General features: G+C 52.9%; 2 protein-coding genes across 5 annotated transcripts in view; one reads left to right on the top strand and one right to left on the bottom strand.

The window, feature by feature from the left end:
- The window catches only part of LETM2 (leucine zipper-EF-hand containing transmembrane protein 2), a 15,591-nt gene extending 10,214 nt beyond the window's left edge, over positions 1–5,377 (top strand). For both annotated transcript variants that reach the window (XM_012651096.1, XM_012651095.1), the window contains 4 exons: positions 1,349–1,462; positions 3,730–3,822; positions 4,152–4,250; positions 5,045–5,377. In XM_012651096.1, coding sequence (XP_012506550.1) covers positions 1,349–1,462; positions 3,730–3,822; positions 4,152–4,250; positions 5,045–5,107 — 369 coding nt within the window. In that variant the 3' untranslated portion in view covers positions 5,108–5,377. The remainder of the gene's footprint in view (positions 1–1,348; positions 1,463–3,729; positions 3,823–4,151; positions 4,251–5,044) is intronic.
- A 3,932-nt stretch (positions 5,378–9,309) lies between these two features.
- The window catches only part of FGFR1 (fibroblast growth factor receptor 1), a 48,735-nt gene continuing 39,642 nt past the window's right edge, over positions 9,310–18,402 (bottom strand). For 2 of the 3 annotated variants that reach the window (XM_012651109.1, XM_012651111.1), the window contains 11 exons: positions 16,754–16,898; positions 14,544–14,746; positions 13,635–13,780; positions 13,295–13,416; positions 12,735–12,845; positions 12,092–12,282; positions 11,250–11,372; positions 10,997–11,067; positions 10,626–10,763; positions 10,376–10,481; positions 9,310–10,283 (listed from right to left, as the gene is read on the bottom strand). In XM_012651109.1, coding sequence (XP_012506563.1) covers positions 10,107–10,283; positions 10,376–10,481; positions 10,626–10,763; positions 10,997–11,067; positions 11,250–11,372; positions 12,092–12,282; positions 12,735–12,845; positions 13,295–13,416; positions 13,635–13,780; positions 14,544–14,746; positions 16,754–16,898 — 1,533 coding nt within the window. In that variant the 3' untranslated portion in view covers positions 9,310–10,106. The remainder of the gene's footprint in view (positions 10,284–10,375; positions 10,482–10,625; positions 10,764–10,996; positions 11,068–11,249; positions 11,373–12,091; positions 12,283–12,734; positions 12,846–13,294; positions 13,417–13,634; positions 13,781–14,543; positions 14,747–16,753; positions 16,899–18,402) is intronic. The other variant, XM_012651110.1, reaches the window with a different exon arrangement.

Genomic DNA, 18,402 nt, shown 5'->3' with positions numbered 1-18,402 from the left:
GCCCGCCTCGGCCTCCCAGAGAGGATAAATTTCTTTCTTGAAAGGATGTAGCCTTTTACAATCCCAATACAAGGGAGTGAGGATACTCATCCAACTATCTGATACTCAGCACTTATGTATTATTATTCCACAAATCCTGTGTTAGAATGCAGGCAGATAGTTCATAAAAAGGAAAATTTTAAAATGGTAAACATACGAAACATCTTAACTTTACTCATAAGATAAATTAAAACTAAGAGATGCCACATTCACCTATTATATTGGCAAAAATCAGAGTTTGATAACATACTGTGTGGGTGAGGGGACGGGGAGAGGGGTACTCATGCATTCCTGGTAAAAACTTCCATAGAGAGTAATTTGGCAATATTTTTCAAAACTGAAAAATGCGTATACCTTTTTTTTTTTTTTTAAAGAGATGGGGTCTTGCTCTGTCACCTAGGCTGGAGTGCAGTGGTGTGATCGTAGCTCACTGCAGCCTCCAACTGCTTGGGCTCAAGTGATCCTCCCACCTCAGCCTCCCAAGTAGCTGGGACTACAGGCACATGCATATACTCTTTGACCTAGCAATTTCACTTCTGAGAATGTATCATATATTCTTGCACATGTGCAAAATGACATATCCACTAGATTATCCATTGCAGCACTATTAAAGATTGGAAACAGCCTAAAGTTCATCAATAGGAGAATAATCAAATAAGTTATGGCATTTCCATACAATGGAATCTTTACATGTTTAAAAAGGAGGCAGCTCTATCTACTGATAGTAATCAATCTCCAAGATATTTCAGTAAAAAAAAAAAAAAAGCAAAGGATAAAACAGCGTATATGTTACCCTTTGTGTAAAGAAATATATAAATACGTGTATTCGTATATGCCTAGGATATCTCTGGAAGATTATTTAAGAAACTAGTACCAGTAGTTGCTTCTAGGGAAGAGGGTAGCTAGAGAATAGGGGTAGAATCCTGAATACCTTTACCTTTTGAATTTTGTCTCTTGTGCATGTATTGTTGATCTAAAATTTAAAAAAAAAAAAAAAAGCTTGGCCAATTTTATACTTGAAAACTTACATCTCATTCTCATTTTAATGTGTATTTTTTTGGCCTCACTAATAAGTGAGGCTGATTTATTCTTTCACATGATCTACTTTTTGTCTAAGAGAAGATACTTAGCTACTTTGATCCACATTGGGTTGCAAGTAATTGAATTTTCCCTGTCTGAGGCTGGCGTTGACCCTCGCTCTGCCTTGAACTCATCACGCGAACTAGGGGAAGCTGTCAATGAGGGAAGCAGTAGATGACCACGGGTCACTTCTGGCTGTAGTGTTCCATGATTCTTTCCCATTTTCCAGTGGCAGGACCTCCACCTGAAGGAGAACGTCCCTCCTTCCCTTTTGCTCCTGTCACGCACCTTCTACCTGATAGATGTGAAGCCAAAGCCAATCGAGATCCCACCAAGTGGGGAGGTGAGTACCTGGATTCATGGAGAGCCTGGATTTCCTCCTAACTGGGGCCTCTCCATGAGTGTCTTGTATACTTCTGCGGTCAGAGCAGGAGTTTCTTTTGGAATTTGGCCCAAACTGGCTTTTAAATATTTTAAAAATTCCTCAAAACAAATGAAAGCCACTCAGATTACACTAGCTACAGGGCTGCTACTGCCTTTAATCCCAGCTTGATTTAGGAATTTTACTAATGGAAGTATAGTTCATTCTTTCTGCTTAACTATCTCATCTTTGTTAGACTAGGTTCCCCCCAACACACACTGCTTTCTTTTAGGCTCAATGGGTCCTGTTCTTTGATGTCTATTTCATTTATCCAGATTCCTTTTTTTTTTTTTTTTGAGACAGAGTCTCACTGTGTTGCCCGGGCTAGAGTACAATGGCGTCATCCTAGCTCACGGCAACCTCAAACTCCTGGGCTCAAGCAATCCTCCTGCCTCAGCCTCTCAAGTAGCTGGGACTACAGGCATGCGCCACCATGCCCGGCTAATTTTTTTCTATATATTTTTAGTTGTCCAATTAATTTCTTTGTATTTTTAGTAGAGACGGGGTCTCACTCTTGCTCAGGCTGGTCTCAAACTCCTGACCTTGAGCGATCCACCCGCCTTGGCGTCCCAGAGTGCTAGGATTACAGGCGTGAGCCACCGCACCCGGCCTCCTTTTAATTTTTAAGCCCTGAACGGCTAAGTTAGAATGTAAATTCTGTATTTCTTCAACTTATTTCCTTAATTATTTTTTTCCTTTTAACTCAGCAACATTTTTCCTCCTGGAACAGCCCAGGATTGCCCAATCACGGGAGTGTCTTGCTCTGGGCCCATCAGGCCTCACTTCCTACCTGGGAACTTCATGTCTGACTCAGAACCTTCTGAGAAAGAAAGAGAAGTCCCTTGTGGAAGATGCTACACACGTGCTGTAGTTGGGCTAGTGCCGAGAAAGGGCCAATCACTTTTAATCTTAGTCATGTGGCCGGCTCCTTGGACAAGCCAAGGAAAACTATTTGAAGTCCAGCATGAAAAATTGACTTCATCAAATACGATCTTGCTTTCTCTTTTCACATTTCCAGAGAGTAATCTGGTTTTGGGTTTTGTCCAGGAAAATTTCTAGGGAGGCTGGGAGCAATTTTGGAGTATAGACCATGTTTTAAAAGGCAGGCTAGCGGGTTCTTGGTCTGTCAAACTCCTGGATCCATTTAAGGCAGACCAAAGTTAATCATCATTCTTAGACTGCCCTCAGGAGCAAGGAACTCTTGAGGAGCACAATGTCTCACGGCTAAATTTGGGTTCTCGGAGTTATTCTACATGGGTATGAACTCTTTATCCAGATGTTTCTTTCTGGAGTGGGTGAGAAAGGAATTAAGGACAAAATGACAAGCTCCCAGGCATTTTATTCGCTCTTTTTAAATCTATGTTTTTAAACTTATATTCTTCAGATACGTAAAGTGAGAACAAGCAGCATGCTAGGTTATGTAAAGCTGCGGTCCCCAACCCCTGGTCCTCAGACCGGTAACGGTCTGTGGAAAAACTGTCTTCCATGAAACTGGTCCCTGGTGCCAAAAATGTTGGGGACCACTGCAGTAAAGAATTTAGAGACATCGTATCAAATATACTATAATACTGGATTTATGTAGCCCTTTCCTTCATGGTACACAAAGTATTTCCAAAGAGCAGTGAAATATTTGTTCTTCAAACCTAATTAATTCCTAAAGATAGGTTAGCTAGCTATTCTATACCCCCCTAGTCTAATCTGTCGTCTATTCTAATCCCACATCCTCCCCCCATTTCCCTTGTTTTACTGGACTTTCATGTAACACCTACCATTTTAGTAATCAGGCAAATTTGTCATTTATTATTAGATACTAAAAATAGTAAGTGTCAATTTTGAGTAAGTTATGCGTCATTAGAAACTGATAATTGAGAAATGGCAACTTTTTGGAGACTGAGAACAGGACCAGAATTGGCAAATTAATGGCTTAATAACTGAGGATTTTAAATACTAGAATCTAATCAGAGTGCAACCTTTGTGATATAGAGTGCTTAAAACTCAAAGAGAAATAATGCTAAGTTGCTATTTCAGGGGCATATTTCCTATGTTACTCATAAAGGGTGTAGCTGGAGGTGGAAGTTCGGGATTTAGTGGAGAGCAAATTGTGGTAAAAGGCCTGGACTACTGTAAAAGAGCTTCTGAGTTTCAGGAAGAGCTGAAAACTTGTGTATATAAAGTATTTCTCGCCCTAGGCTCTAAAGACAAATATTCCTGTGGAATCACCTACTCCCCCCAAATCTAAAGAGAACATGGTGGATTTTGCACCTCAACTGAAGGGAACTAAGGTTAGACAATTACTTTCCATTTCATTAATTAGGTTAAAAAATGCAAATAACAGTAGGTTAATTGTCTCTATTTTTAATCCCTTTAATGAACCTGAATTTCAATATAATAGTGTTCCTTCATGAGGAACATTTGTTATACTGTTTGATCTGTTTCTTAGAAAGTTCACCATTTGGCTATATGTAATTAGGTTCCGGATTTTGCCTTTTGAATCCTGTGCCAGAATATGAAGTAGTTGTTCCAAGTTCCTGGTGGTCATGGCAGTGGACTGTAGATCTAGTACACATTTTGCTTTAAATCAGTAACCCAACTCTCAGTTCTGACGTTTAAGGACGAAGACTTTATACAACCACCACCAGCTACACCATCACCTATGACACCGTCACCACCTATTTCATTACTTAAAGGACCGATCACTTCTAAGGAAGCTGTAAGTATCTCAGAAAAAGAAAACCCGTCCTCCTTAGTTATCTGTGAGGGTAGTGAGAATCTAGAATTATAACTATTGCAAAACATTGCACAGTTCTTCCTGTCATCCAAACAGGAAGTTGTAGGCTGAACTTTAGTCATCTTATAACCACCACATTTTTTACTTCAATTATCCAAAAGCAAAAAAAACCAAAAAAATCAGCCGATGCAATCGTGAATCAGACCTAAACATGTTAAGTCTAGAAGCTAATTACAATATAGGCAGATCCTTCTTTTCTTATGCACCAGATGGAAATAGTTTCCATGTGTTGTGTACTTTACACAGGCTTCTGATGTCAGGAAATACTAGCAGGAAAGCAATTTAAATTTTAGGAGAAATGCATGTAAGTAAGAAATTACTTATCTATCCACTTTTCCCATTTGGGTGAAGGAATTTGAGGCAAGAGTGGAAAGCATGACACAAGGAAGCAGTAGGGAGGTCACAGGAGAGCTGAATGGTGAGGTGGCCCTACTGGCTCCCGGGGACCTCAGCAGGTAGGAGAGGATCTGTGAAGACACAGATGGGCTAAGCATCCAGAAGAGCATCCCAGGGTTAGCTAGCTAGGCACATACCCAGGGCGCACCCCGGCCTTGTCTTTTGCATGTCTCCTTTATTTTTATTACCAAGGTAAATTATAAACTCAGATTTGACTTTGTGGTCCGTCATTATTTTGATTAAAAAAACACAAAGGACTCCTGAAGAACTTACACATCTCATTGTGACCAATGCCTAAAGTCCTTATATTTTATACCTAGACGCTCCAGGCCAAATCACAAAAGACATCGCAGAACAGCAAGGCTAGTTCAAAAGGAGCATGAGGACTGCTCGAGGATGGAGCTCGCTCTCTCCAGCGTCCGGCCCTCCGCAGTGGCATCCGTAAAGGACCTCCCAGCTCAGACTGTCTGTCTGCCTGAGCTAGAGGGTCAGCCGTTTAGCCCTTGGGGCAGTCCTCTGAGGCCTTGTAACGACCATTCCGAGTGATGTCAGCAGTGAGGCCAAGTTCGGACCATTCAGAGAAACAGAATTGCAAAGTTCATCTTTCTGTACCATTATGTCATCCCACTAAACTTTGTGCAAAGCCCACCCCCACCACGTCGTTTCTAAACAGCCACATTTGTGTGTATGTCCTTTAAGAGAGGAAACGTTCTGCAAAATGGAGTCAGCTTGACACCTTAGATCCCTCTGCCCCCCATGGCTTGCAATCCCGAGTAAGAATGTGGGAACTCCAAAAAACTACTTTAAGAGCACCTGACCAACTTCTTTAGAATGACCCGTCAGTACAAACAGTACCCTTATGAGATGGGATGGATACACTTCCCAGTAAGGTCTTTCTGGCTTAGAACAAAAATCTTCTTGGAGGAGAAAAGGGGAGTTAAACAGACTGGCAATCACAGAAGTTTGGCGGCTGCTTAGCTGCTCTGACGGCACCCCCTCGTGGGCCTGCAGAGGCTGCAGGAATCTGGGAGGCGGCCACTATTCGAGCACATGTGGCTTTCATTAGCCCCCATTTTGCTAGGAAACATAATTAAGGGTTTAAGGCTTAGCCATTTGTTTGTGCTGGGTGTGTTTTTCTGGTCGGTTTGTCTTTCACAAATAAGACTATCTGTTAGTCATAGGGGTTGTTAAAGTCGGACATAATCCCTTTGCTACCCAGGAAGGAAGGAGTACTGCATTCCGATATTTATGCTCAGTGTTTTCAGTATTGTCAATACTGAACATAACAGATACAGCTTTCTTCCCTTGGGAAGTGGTTAGAAGGGAAAAGGTATTTTGGCCTGTGGGTGATAAAATTAGATTTCTTTCCTTGCTATGAAGTTAAAAGCAGTTAGATGAGAGTCAGTTAAACCAAGTCAAACGCAAATCTGCCCTTTCTGGGATCCCCAAATGAGGAATGTCACCAGCACTTCACAGCAAGAATATACACTTGAAAATGCTTCCTAAATCTCTGCTCCATCAGAGGACAAGCCCCACCACGTCCTGCTAATGACCACTTCCCCGCGAATGACGACTCCCGACCGTGCAAATACAGCATCCGCGGCTCCCGCCATTGGCCTAGCAAGGTGATTCACAATAAACTCTCCCATTTTTAAAATGATGGGTGTTTATTTTAATTCGTCTACATTTCAGATGTTAAATGTGCGGAAGGGATTAGCTAGTTAACTTGCTCAATACTGTTTTAGCTGAGTGAGCCCTGTGTACTGTTGGGCTGATCTACATTTCTTTCTGGCTTTCCCTGCGAGCAGAGGGGGAATGGTTAGGTGAAGGGACCCAGGCCACTTCATAAACTCTTCTCCCCATTCTTAAGACAGTAGCCCACAGAAGTCAAGGATGGGTCTTTGTTCTCATCACTTAGGGTGCCTGGCTGCTGGGTTCAGTGATTGTTAGATCCAGCCCCATGCTGAAACCTAGCTAGTGAGTGGTGTTCCGGTAAATGATCAACAACCCTCTCTTGGAGGGGGGAAAAGCCCTCATTTATAGCACCTGCATATTCCAGTGGGTTAACTACTCCCACCATGGCTGACTAAAGCTACCAACGTGGGATCACCCAACAGTACAGAGCTGGGAAGAGTCGTGTGCCATTGGCTCTCGGGAGGACACCACACTGGCCCCAGGTCCCCTGGAGCAGTCATAGGAGATAATCGAACCATTAAACCAGGCAGTTGGCAGCAGGCTCACAAAACGTATCACTCTGTGTGCTAAGTCATGCATGTGAGAGGCAGTACAGTATAAACGATCCTGAATATTGTTGTGTCAACCTAGAGACCTGCCCCAGCCCAGGTCTCCCTAACAGCTGGGTGCTTGCTGCCCTTCGCTTTCCCTGGCTCTCCTCAGCTGAGGGGATGAGGGGCCCTGCCAGGCTGCTCCTAGCTTTCCACCCCTACTGTCTACTCTTCTGCACAGGTGCAAATGTGTGGCCCTGCCCGCGGCCAGTAACTCACTGGGCATGACTCGGGCAATCCGTAGGACCCAACGCCAGTGATGTCGGCCTGGGCCTGTGTCTCACAGAGAGAATTCCGCCACTACAGAGAGGAGCTGATGGCACCGACACCATGGCCCTGCTCTTGTGCCAGTCTAATTCTGTACTTCGTCATTACAGACAGGTCATGTAGGTGATGTTAAATCGGTGTTCTGATTGCTGAAACGGAATGTGAAAACCTAGGCTGAAGATCTCCCGCTCGCCACCCACACACGCTAGCAGGCACGGTCGGACCAATGGAACGTTAAAGCCGACGGGCACAGCGCCCAACGCCGACTGAGACTCCAGCCCGCTGGCTCCACCCAGTGGTGGCTGATGGACACAGCGACTTCACTACCATTGAGAGAGGTTCTTGCTGTTCAATCTTACTTACCCGAGATCAATACATTACATTAGCAGTGCCAAGGGACTGATGATCCCCAGCCTACGGCAATTAGAAAAGACAGAAAGGCAATATTGATTCCTGCTGTGGTGGTCCCGGGCCCTAATCTTTTAACCCTCAGGAAACCAGACAGATCCGCGCCGTGACAGCACGACATCTTCATTAGATAAACTGGACTCCTTTCCTCAAGAGACCCAATCTGGTCATCTCAGTAAGATGGCCATTTCATTTTCTCAGGTCAATTTCGCTATCTTTTATTCGACAGCCAGCTCAGTCTCTGGGGAAATCTGTGGGTGTTTGAGTAGTAACAGCAAGGACACCACTGTTACGATGATAGTGCCTTATAATTTCTCTAACACCTCTCCCACGGGCACAGAACGCCTTTAGATTCTGCATCCATTCACGCAGCAGTGCTTCAGGGCAGGGCCACGGCAGAAATTATTGTCACTGTTTTACAAGGAAAGACTCTACTGTACGGTCTCAAAGCAAATGATTTTAAAGAGTTAAAATTCATTTCCTCTGTTCACCGAATTATGCTTTCTTTAAACATTAACACAAATTGTTAACATGTTAACAGTTGCATATTTACAGAGAGAAACAGAGAATTTGACAATGGTGACCAACGGCTGCAGCTGCCCAAATATACCTAGCTCAGAAAGGAAATTTAAAGCAGCAAATCCCCTTTTTCCTGCAGAAATGAAAGCACACTGAACAGCAGTAATCCAGCAAAGAGCGAGCTTTAGTGTAGAGGCTGAGGAGCAGGGGCAGGTTGAGCAGGTAAGTAAGGTACCCAGGAGCCAGAATCCACTTGGCAGGACAGTGACAACCAGCAGGTGGCAGAAGTCAATTTCCAAGCAGCCACAAACACAAAAACATTCAGAGAATCTTTTCCCCCTTTCCTGAGGGATGGGGTGGAGTTTGGACAGGAAGCACTATAGGAAGCGAGGAGTTGTGACAGTCCCAACAAATGTGGCCCGGTCCCGTGGATACAGGAAGAATGGTCTGGGGGAGGACAACGAACAAAGTGGTTGGGAAAAATGAACTAAGGGACCAGAACGCAGGCTCAGCCTTAGGTGACGAGATTTCCCTCGCTCAGAAAGCAGCACAGGCACGACCCCGCCCACACAGAGGCACACATCTGGGGGGGTCTGAGTTTCTGCAGACCCTTGTGGAACAACAATCCTTAGCTTTCCTCTTAATCACTTTAGCCCTACCCCTTAGCTATTCCAAGGTAGGTGCCCCCGCCCCCCGCCCAACCCCCCCAGTTTCCTCTGCGGAAACAATCTGTGGTCGAGGGCTGTGCCCTGGCCCTCTGCCCGGCACCTCCGGGCCACGGACAGGAGGTTCCTGCCCACGATGCGGACATCTTCTTTTCCTGCCTTTCCAAAAGCATCGGAGAGGTAGGAGGTTCGTCCTGGAGGTCTGGGCGCGGGACCTAGGAGGAAGAGGTTACAAGGAAACTGCGGGGAGCGTGCAGTGCCCTCTGGGCAGACAGCCCGGGGCCCGCGAGGCACCCTCCTTTCCAGTGGACGTTCTCTCCCTTCTCACACAGCCCATATAAAAATGAAGCAGCAGCAATTTTTATTGAGGGACCTAAACTGAAAATAGGTTTAGAACATAATTTAAAAAAATAAAACAGCAAAAGTAGCAAAAAATATATGACCTTTTTAAAAACATTTTCCTTTTTTTTCTTTTTTCTTTGTTTTTAATATATAGCAACTGATGCCTCCCAGCCACCAGGAGCATCTTACCCAATGGGTAAATCTCTGGTAACGACCCTTTTAAAAAGACATGTAAATATATACTCAGATTTATACACTTTGTGTTTTCTTCATAGCTATATACAAAGCCCCCAGTTCGGGGCTAGGCCCCAGGGCCACACACTGCTCCCCGCCTTTGCCCCACCATTCTCTGGTACCATGTATTTGGTCAGCAAAGCAAATTAGTATCAGAATTAATAAGCTACTGGCACCATCTATCTGGAGCAGAGGTCGCCTTCTACCGAGGCCCGAAGCATCGACCTCCTTACCGCCGCAGCCCTGAGGACAAGGCACCTGCCGCCAGAACACAAGGGCTCGCGGGTTCCGGTGAGACCGACAAAACCGACACGAGAAAGCTCGCGAAGCTCTCACTTGCACGCCTGTTCCCCCACCGTCCCACCCGCCAGGCACCTGGTGGCGGGCAGGATCTTGGTCCGGCATTTGGGAGGGAAGGAAGTGTCCATCAGCAAGTACCTGCCTCTCCGCTCCTCTCTCTCTCGCAAGCAGGTTGAGAGGAAGAGGAGGAGGAGAGGTGAGCTCAGTGGGGTGAAGGCGGGCCACACAGCAAGGCCCCACGTAGGCAGCCGGCTCCTGCCAGCAGGAAGGGGGCAGGGACAGGCAGTGGGCCAGCAGGGAGTCGTGGGTGAGGGTTACAGTTGGCCATGGAGTCTGGGGGGGTGGGGCATGGTGGGTGGGAGTCAGCGTGGTTTGAGTCCGCCATTGGCAAGCTGGGGTGGGTGTCGGGGCAGACAGGGCTCCTCGGGCAACGGCTCGTGGGAGAAGACGGAATCCTCCCCCGAGGAGCAGGTGGAGCTTCGGGTGTCGGGAAAGCTGGGGGAGTACTGGTCCAGGGGCATCGACAGGTCCAGGTACTCCTGCGACAGGCGAGAGGAAGGAGCAATGGCCAGGTGCCCTCCTCCCCGGGCCAGGGAGTGACAGGCAGCCACGTGGTGGCAGGTAGCCTCACCTGGTTGGAAGTCAGGGCCACGATGCGGTCCAGGTCTTCCACCAGCTGCTTGAAGGTGGGTCTCTGCGAGGGCACCGCGTGCCAGCAGTCCCGCATCATCATGTACCTGCAGCAGGGGCTGAGGTCAGGCTGGACGCACACGAGCAGAGGGAGGACCCGGAGGGCCGCTCCCCCTGGGTGGACCCCCTCCAGCCCAGTCCTCTGCCCTCAGGGCCTGGCTTCAGGGCCTCCGGTGTCGCCGCGGGCTTACAGCTCGTTGGTGCAGTTGCTGGGCTTGTCCATGCGATGCCCCTCCTTCAGCAGCTTGAAGAGCTCCTCCACAGGCACGCCGGGGTACGGGGAGCCGCCCAGCGTGAAGATCTCCCACAGGAGCACCCCAAAAGACCACCTGCGGAGAAGCACAGAGCCCCGGGGTCTCAGGGTCCCATCCCGAACCTCCTCTACCCCAGGGCAGTGCCAGGGGTCAGTGCGCAGAACAGACTGGGCTTTCTGGGAGCAAAGCGAACGAATACAGACAAGGTTTTGTGTTTTCCTTCGCCAGTCCAGAGGGGAACACAGGACTGCGCTGTCCTGTAAGTTCTCCACCCACGTAGCCCTGGCAATTGCTTATCTCAGACTCACACATCACTCTGGTGGGTGTAGATCCGGTCAAACAACGCCTCGGGCGCCATCCACTTCACGGGCAGGCGGCCCTGCAAGCAGCACAGGGAGATCGAGGGGGGCCCCAGATAGGGCAGCCAGGGGGCAGGCGCAGGCGGAGGCGGGATGGGGCTGGGGAGCGGTGCCCACGTGTTCAGCCCACCCCACCAAGCCGATTCTCGGACGAAGCAAGCGCCGGGTCAGAGCAGCGTGGGGCGGAACCCGCAGGGCTTACGTTGGTGGTCTTTTTGTAGTAGTCGATGTGGTGAATGTCCCGGGCTAGGCCGAAGTCTGCGATCTTCATCACGTTGTCCTCCGTCACCAGGACGTTCCTGGCAGCCAAGTCTCGGTGTATGCACTGCGGAGGGAGGGAGGAGGGTGGGAGGGAGGTGAGGGAACCGGAAGGCTCCAGCGGCCAACGACTGTGAAACACGCCCAGCGGGGACTCTGAGCCGCCCTCCGCCCTCCGCCCTCCGCCCCTGAGGTACGTGCAGTCGACAGGGAGACCCACCGGCCGCACAGGACCCCGCCCCGCCACGCTGCTCTGCCCGTGGCTCAGTCACTTAGCAAACCCTCCTGCCTCGCCTCTGCCGAAAGGCTGACAACCCTTTAAGCGTCCAGACCGCAGAGGCACGGGCTCCCAGGCCCCATCTCCCGGCACGGCACACCCACGCTGGCTCGGGGCGCAAACAAAGCCACCCCGTACTGCGCACCAGAACCGTCCTGGCACCCTCGCAGACGCCATTCCGTCGCATCCCCGCAACAATGTACGACAGGTATCACTGCTCTCATTTTGCATTGGCAAGAAATACAAGATGCCGAGTAGCCGCCCGGCACTACGCAGAAAGTGGCACAGACCTGACCCTGATCCGGTCTGACCCCAAGGCCGCTGGGCTGCACTCGTTCTCCCGACTCTGATGTCCCCAGACAGCCTCAAACAGCAACAGGGGTCAGTGCCCAGCATGCCCACGACCCCGCCGAAGGATTAAAAGTCACGAGCTAGAGTGCCGGGAGGGCTCTGTTCCCCCCCAACTTCACTGGGGAACTGCGGGAGTGGGGGGCCTTCAGCTTCCACACCTTCTTGGAGGCGAGATATTCCATGCCCCGGGCCACCTGGTAGGCGCAGGAGACCAGGTCCTTGGAGGAGAGCTGCTCCTCTGGGTTGTGGCTGGGGTTGTAGCAGTATTCCAGCCCGGGCGGCCTGCGGGCCTGCAGGTACTCCCGCAGGTTGCCCTTGGAGGCGTACTCCACGATGACATACAAGGGACCTGGGCACGGATGGAGAGGCCATCAGGGCAGGCGGCAGGTGAGCGGCTTTAGCTTCCCCGCCAGGAAGCCCACCCCCAGCGGCACACCACGCCCTGCCTCGCCTTTCCTGCCTCCTCTTCGGGGAACCAGGGGAATTCATTCTATTCCTCAGAGAAAGTCAGGGAAATCATTTTTCCTAGCACAGTCCAGAAAGTTCCAGAACAAAGTTGGGGTAGGAGCCCTAATTGAGACCACAATTGCTTTCCTGTTCCTGTCCACAAACTGTGTGTGTGACTCTAGGTGCCCATACTCTTGGAGGAACACCAGTGGGCATCAGCCCAGACCCGAGAACATTCCAACCTCTGCCACGCCTGCCTCCCCTAACCCCTCCCTGAAGTGTGGCCAAGAGGGGCCGTGTCACCGGGACCCCAGCCCAGCTCCCATCTTCGCCCTGGCCTGGCGCGGCACCCACCGTCCTGCGTGCAGGCTCCCAGCAGGTTGATGATGTTCTTGTGCTTCCCGATCATCTTCATCATCTCCATTTCCGAGATCAGGTCTGACAGGTCTTTCTCTGTTGCATCCGCTTTACACACGGGCCAGAGAACGACAGGGGGCTCTTTACTTTTGGAAGGGAGGGAGGCAGGAGGAAGGCCGAGGGACACGGGACAGGGCGCGTGCCCGAGGCGGCTTTTCCCTGGGGCCTGAGTCTCTCCTCCCCACGGCCCAGCCACGTGTGCTTTCTCTGCCCTCTCTTGGGAGCCGCTGTTGCAACACGTGGCGGCGAGTGGACAGGGGACACGGTGAGGAATTCAGCAGGCGACGGGCTCTAGAATAAGCACCCGACACAGCCCAGACCGATGCCAAGGAACAAAGTGGGATCGCAGCGACACCGTGTGCGGAAAGCCCCTCCGCTCCCGGGAGCCCGAAGCAAGCGGGGCGGCAGGTGAGGGCAGCGACAGCCCCGAGAAGGGGCTCTGCGGGCCCCAGGCCCACCGCGCGCTCGCAAAGGGAAAGGACTGTTTTTGCACTTACACTTCAACATCTTCACGGCCACTTTGGTCACACGGTTGGGTTTGTCCTTGTCCAGCCCGATGGCCTCGGCCAACACCACCTGCCCAAAGCAGCCCTCTCCCAGGGGCTTGCCTAAGACCAGTCTTCGGGGGAAAACAGAGAGTGGCGTAAGTGGGGGCCGGGGACGTTCAAGCCTCGACAGGGCACCCCACCCCGACCTCTCCGCATCTCACCCAGCTGAGAGGAGAAGGCGGAAATGAGCGTTTCTGGAGGCGTTTCACGCGCCTTCGCCCCCTAGAAGGTCTCAGCATACACGCCCCCCCAAGAGGACAGCCACGGCGAGCGGGGCCCAGAGCATTACCTGTCCCGAGGCAGCTCCCAGCGGGGGTCTTCGGGAAGCTCGTACTCAGAGACCCCGGCGAGCATGGGCGTCCCGCTGGAGGACAGCCTCGAGGGCCGAACCAGAAGAACCCCGGAGTTCATGGAGGCGCTGGAGTCAGCCGACACCTGCGGGGGAAGAGTGGGGTCACCCTTCTAGCAAGGACGGGGGAGGTGGCAGCCCGGGCTTCCCAGCAACGGCAGCGGCGCGATTATTCTGTGCGTCTGGTACTCCTTCCCCGACGCGACGCGGAGTGGTGGAGAGACCGCCCGGGGCCGGGAGACCCAGGGTCTAGGGCTGGCCCATTCCGGCCACTGACTGGCCTCTCTGGGCTCCACCTCACTCACCTTTAAGTGAGTAGACCAAAGGTACCTAGGCCGGCTTGACGCTTTGTGACTTGTCATCGCAATAACAACTCTGTTCTTGTCCTGATTCTTTGTGAAAACCCTGCCTCAGCTTACGGATTGTTCTGGGTGAGTGGCCACACCTCGGGGAGGAGGGCAGCGGGGGTGACTCAGGTCCCCTTCTCCGCCCTGTGCCTCTGCACCTCCAACCTGCCCCCAGGACGGTTCCAATGGCACCAAAGGCACATTCAGCCCAGACAGGACATTCTCCCAGTCCATGTGCGGAGCAGGGGGAGGGGGCAGGGGACTTGCAGTGGGGCGGGGGGGGCGGGGGGAGACAGGGGGTTCACAGGCCAGACCAGCTTGAACCGACCCTGGAGCACTTAGCTAAATAAGTTCCACTGCGCCCCGCCCAGAAGCCAGAAAGCAAAGCCCGAGGCGGTCGGTTAGGAACAGTGGAGAGGGCAGGGTGTCAGAGGTCCCCGGAGAAGCCCCAGGGGCACAGCGGGAGGGCAGTGGCGAGCGTGCGAATCCCCCATCTACTTTCTGTTACCTGTCTGCGCAGGGGGATGCTCTTGGCCAGCTTGTGCACGGCCATCTGGCTGTGGAAGTCACTCTTCTTGGTGCCACTCTTCATCTTGTAGATGATGACAGAGCCCACCATGCAGGAGATGAGGAAGGCCCCCGTGCAGTAGATGATGATCTCCAGGTACAGGGGCGAGGTCATCACCGCCGGCCTCTCCTCCAGGGCTGAGTCGGTGTGAACAGGGTGTTAGCGGGCTCTGGGGCCCCGTCCACGGGAGGCCCCGCTCCCGTAAGGTGGACAACACCCGTCTCCTGACCCCTGGGAGCTTTTAGGGAGGAGAAGGACCACACCAGGTCCTAGGCAGGACTGGGATTCTGGCACTGGGAGGACTGGGCACCCTGTGATCTTTGAGGCTTCCCTCAACTGACTCGAACCCCGTAGGAGGGACAGACTGCAACCACCATGCTGGAGGGACAGACTGCAACCACCTTGCTGCTCGAGTCCCACCCCTGTGCATTCCTGAGCCTCCCTGCTCAGCTGGATTCCCGGCCTAGAGGTTACCGCACCCTGCAAGGGGCGGCTTTCTCGGTCTCCTCATGGACACACGGCGGAGCCTCAGCACCGTGTGCAAACATTTACCAGGGAAGCCACCCGGTCCGAGGGCAGGGCCGGAGCCTTGTTCATTTCTGCACGCCACAGCACCTGGCCACGGCGGCACTCACAGAATGAGGACAAATGAAGGGAGGGGCGGCCAGCCTGCGTCCCAACTGTCTGTCCCGCCTTGCATCTGTGTCATTGTCGGATCAGACAGGTAAATGTTTACACCTAGCCAAACCACGGGCAAAGCTGACTTAATTTCCAAACATGTTTGGACTACTCGAGATATAAAAAAAAAAAAAATCAACTTTTTTGCAGTTCTTAAGATTTCTACTCACAGGCCCCAACTCCTAAAACTCAAGAAGGAAATGCATGGGGGGGGGTTGCATTGTTTTATTCTCTTCTCCCACTTTCCATTGGGAATCCTCCCCCAGGGCCACAGGGGCCAAGCCAGCGCAGCCGCCCTCCCTTGAGCAGGAGGCTGGGAGGCCTCCGCCCCGGCGCACGCAGCACCGCGTCACGGAACACGCCTCGCCGCGCCCAGTCCTCCTCCCGACCCTCCCCGGTAAGACACACCGGCCAGCCATGGAGGCAGGCGGCACCCCTGGGGACCCTTCCAGACAGGCGCCCCGACTGAGCCTGGAGGAGGACGTCCCCAGGCCTGACAAGGAGCCGGCAGAGCTGCAGGTGGGAGAAGTGTTTCTGTTTTATTTTCCCCCATGTTGAGAACTGAAGACGACTGACTGGGGCACACAGGGGGCACAGACAGGACAGACACAGGGACGTGATAAAAACAGAACACTTTTCCGCCCCGGGCAGGGGCACCGCGGGGCCCACTGGGCAAGCGGGGCGCGGGGAAGAGGGAAGGAGGAGGGCAGTGCAGCAGGAAGGACAGAGCAGCCCCCAGACCCACGTGCAGGACTCTCCGAGAGGCAGCCACAACCCTGCGGTCACCAGCCCACCACCCGCAGCAGGCGGGCTCCTTCCTTCCTGGGTCAGCGTGCAGACCTCCCCTCTTGGGATAGGAGAGGTGGTAGCAGCGGCTAAAGAGGAGACACGGGCATTGTCACCCTCCTGCGGCCGCCCGGGGACAGGCCTTACTGAAAACAGCTCGAGGGCACTTGTCTGGGTAGAGCCCCTCCTCCAAAGGCAGAGGATGGCAGTGTGGACGGGTGGGCTCGCCCTGTCCCTTGCGGGGCAGCAAGCCCCTCTTGGCAGAGGGCGTGTGTTCAGGGAGGGCCGGCGTAGGGCCCTTTCTGAGACCTTTGGGACTGGCCCAAAAGGACTGGATAATCCAGACACTCCGCATGGAGGAGGGAAAGCTGCTGGACCCGAGGATGGAAGGAGCGTGCCCTGGCACGGAGCCCACTGCAAGTCAAACCCAGAGCCCGCGCATGCATCGCACCGGCCAGGGGAGAGCCAGAGGCGGGGGCACAGGCAGGAGCCTCCGTGCGCCTGCGAAACTCGGGAAGCTCCCATGTGAGCCGAGAGGATGCAGCCCTCAAAGCCGGAGCAGGAAGGGGCACGTGGCAGGCGGGAGCCCCTTCCTCTGTGTCTCCCCCAGCCCCGCAATGCATGCTCCCCCCGTGCCCGCGGCGAGGGCAGGACATCGAGAGGAGACGTGCAGTGTATACCTTCCAGAACGGTCAGCCATGCAGAGTGGTGGGAGAGTCCGATAGAGTTACCCGCCAAGCACGTATACTCCCCCGCGTCCTCAAAGGAGACATTCCTTAAGTGAAGCACTTCCATCTCCTTGTCGGTGGTGTTAACGCCGGCAGTCTAGAAGAGACAACGGAAGCAAGATGGACAAGCACCGGGCGTGAGGCCCCTACGAGACACAGAGCGGGAGGGAGACAGAGGGCGGGGGGAGAAAAACCAGAGGAAGAGATGCTCCCCAGCGTCTCCTTTGCAACAAGGAACAGAAACCACCAGGCAGCAAAACCTGTTAGAGGAAGAGGGCGAGACCCTGAGGGAGGAACTCCGGCAGACCTGGGAAGAGGACGGCTGGTTAGGACCCTTCACCAACGCTGGCAGCCCCGGCCCATCCGAGCATGCGGCGGCGGGCGGCATGGAGAAATGGGGCCCGGCGGGCGGGGGCTGTTTGGTTTCAGGTAAGGAGAGTCGGAGGGACACACGGGGGGTGGAAGGCACTACAGTCGCACGCACGCACGCACGCACGCACAGCCTGCGGACACCGGCCCGCTCTCCTACCCACCGCTCACACTGCCAGTCTGCAGCATCATTCGCGACACAGCAAGACCGTGTCCCCAAGAGACCACGCAGGGACCGGATACGCACACAGCCCAGGGACACACAGGAGGTCCAGAGGGAGCCAGCAGACACCAACACAGCACCGAACCAAGCCAGCCTCCCAGGCCGGGCATTTTTCCATGGCTCTGGGCACTACGAGTGCAGCAGGACAACAGGGACAGTCCGGCGGGGCGCACGCCCCAGCAGCCGGGGGCTGCATCCGATTCCCAGCGCAGGGTCCCGTCCGACTCCCCATTACCTTTTGCCACAGGTCTGGTGACAGTGAGCCACGCAGACTGGCTAGCTTCACCAACGTAATTGGAAACCTTACACACATACTCCCCGCTCTGGGCCTCTGACACATTGAACAGGGTCAGCACCTCCGCATCCGAGCTATTAATCCCCGAATGCTGGAACAAACCAACGACACGCCAGTCAGTCGGGCAAACACCCGAGATGGGGCCACACCACGCTCCCGCGTCCATTCCGGGCGGGCCCAGGAAGCTGAGGTAACGGAGACATTTAGCGAGAGTCACCATCTTTCCCTTTTCAGTGGGACAAAACAAGCGGGCTGCAAACGTCCAAAGCGTTTGGGAAAACAAAAACGCTGCTTCGAGTCAGCTGTCCTATTTGTGTTCAATGCCCTCTGCCAGGACTGCGGCAGGGGCTGTGAATGGACACGGTGGCCACGGCCCCGCCCCGTCCTACACAGCAGTTTCGGCACCAGCAGCAAAGACAAGGGACGGAGGGATGGACAGTAAATCTCTGGGACAGCCCGGCCAGGGAGGATGAGGTCTCGCTCTGGGACAAGGAGGTAAACAACTTTCCCAGCCTCTGGAGACTTCCTGTCGCGAGATCCACTGGAGATCTGGGCAATTAATTACCTTCCTGGATTAATGGAGCATTCGGGGAAAGGCAGACTTGAACGTCTGGGAGTGAGAGGGCAAAGGAAGAAAACGCCATTACTCCCCCATACAGCTCAGAAGTTACAGGTGGCATTTGTTTTTCCAATTCTACGCAAGACGGGCAGGCC

The sequence above is a fragment of the Propithecus coquereli genome, unplaced genomic scaffold (assembly GCF_000956105.1).
Source record: "Propithecus coquereli isolate 6110/MARCELLA unplaced genomic scaffold, Pcoq_1.0 Scaffold349, whole genome shotgun sequence".
Lineage (NCBI taxonomy): Eukaryota > Metazoa > Chordata > Mammalia > Primates > Indriidae > Propithecus > Propithecus coquereli.
Note: the sequence above shows the minus strand (reverse complement) of the source record. Positions and strands in the feature narration are given on the sequence as shown.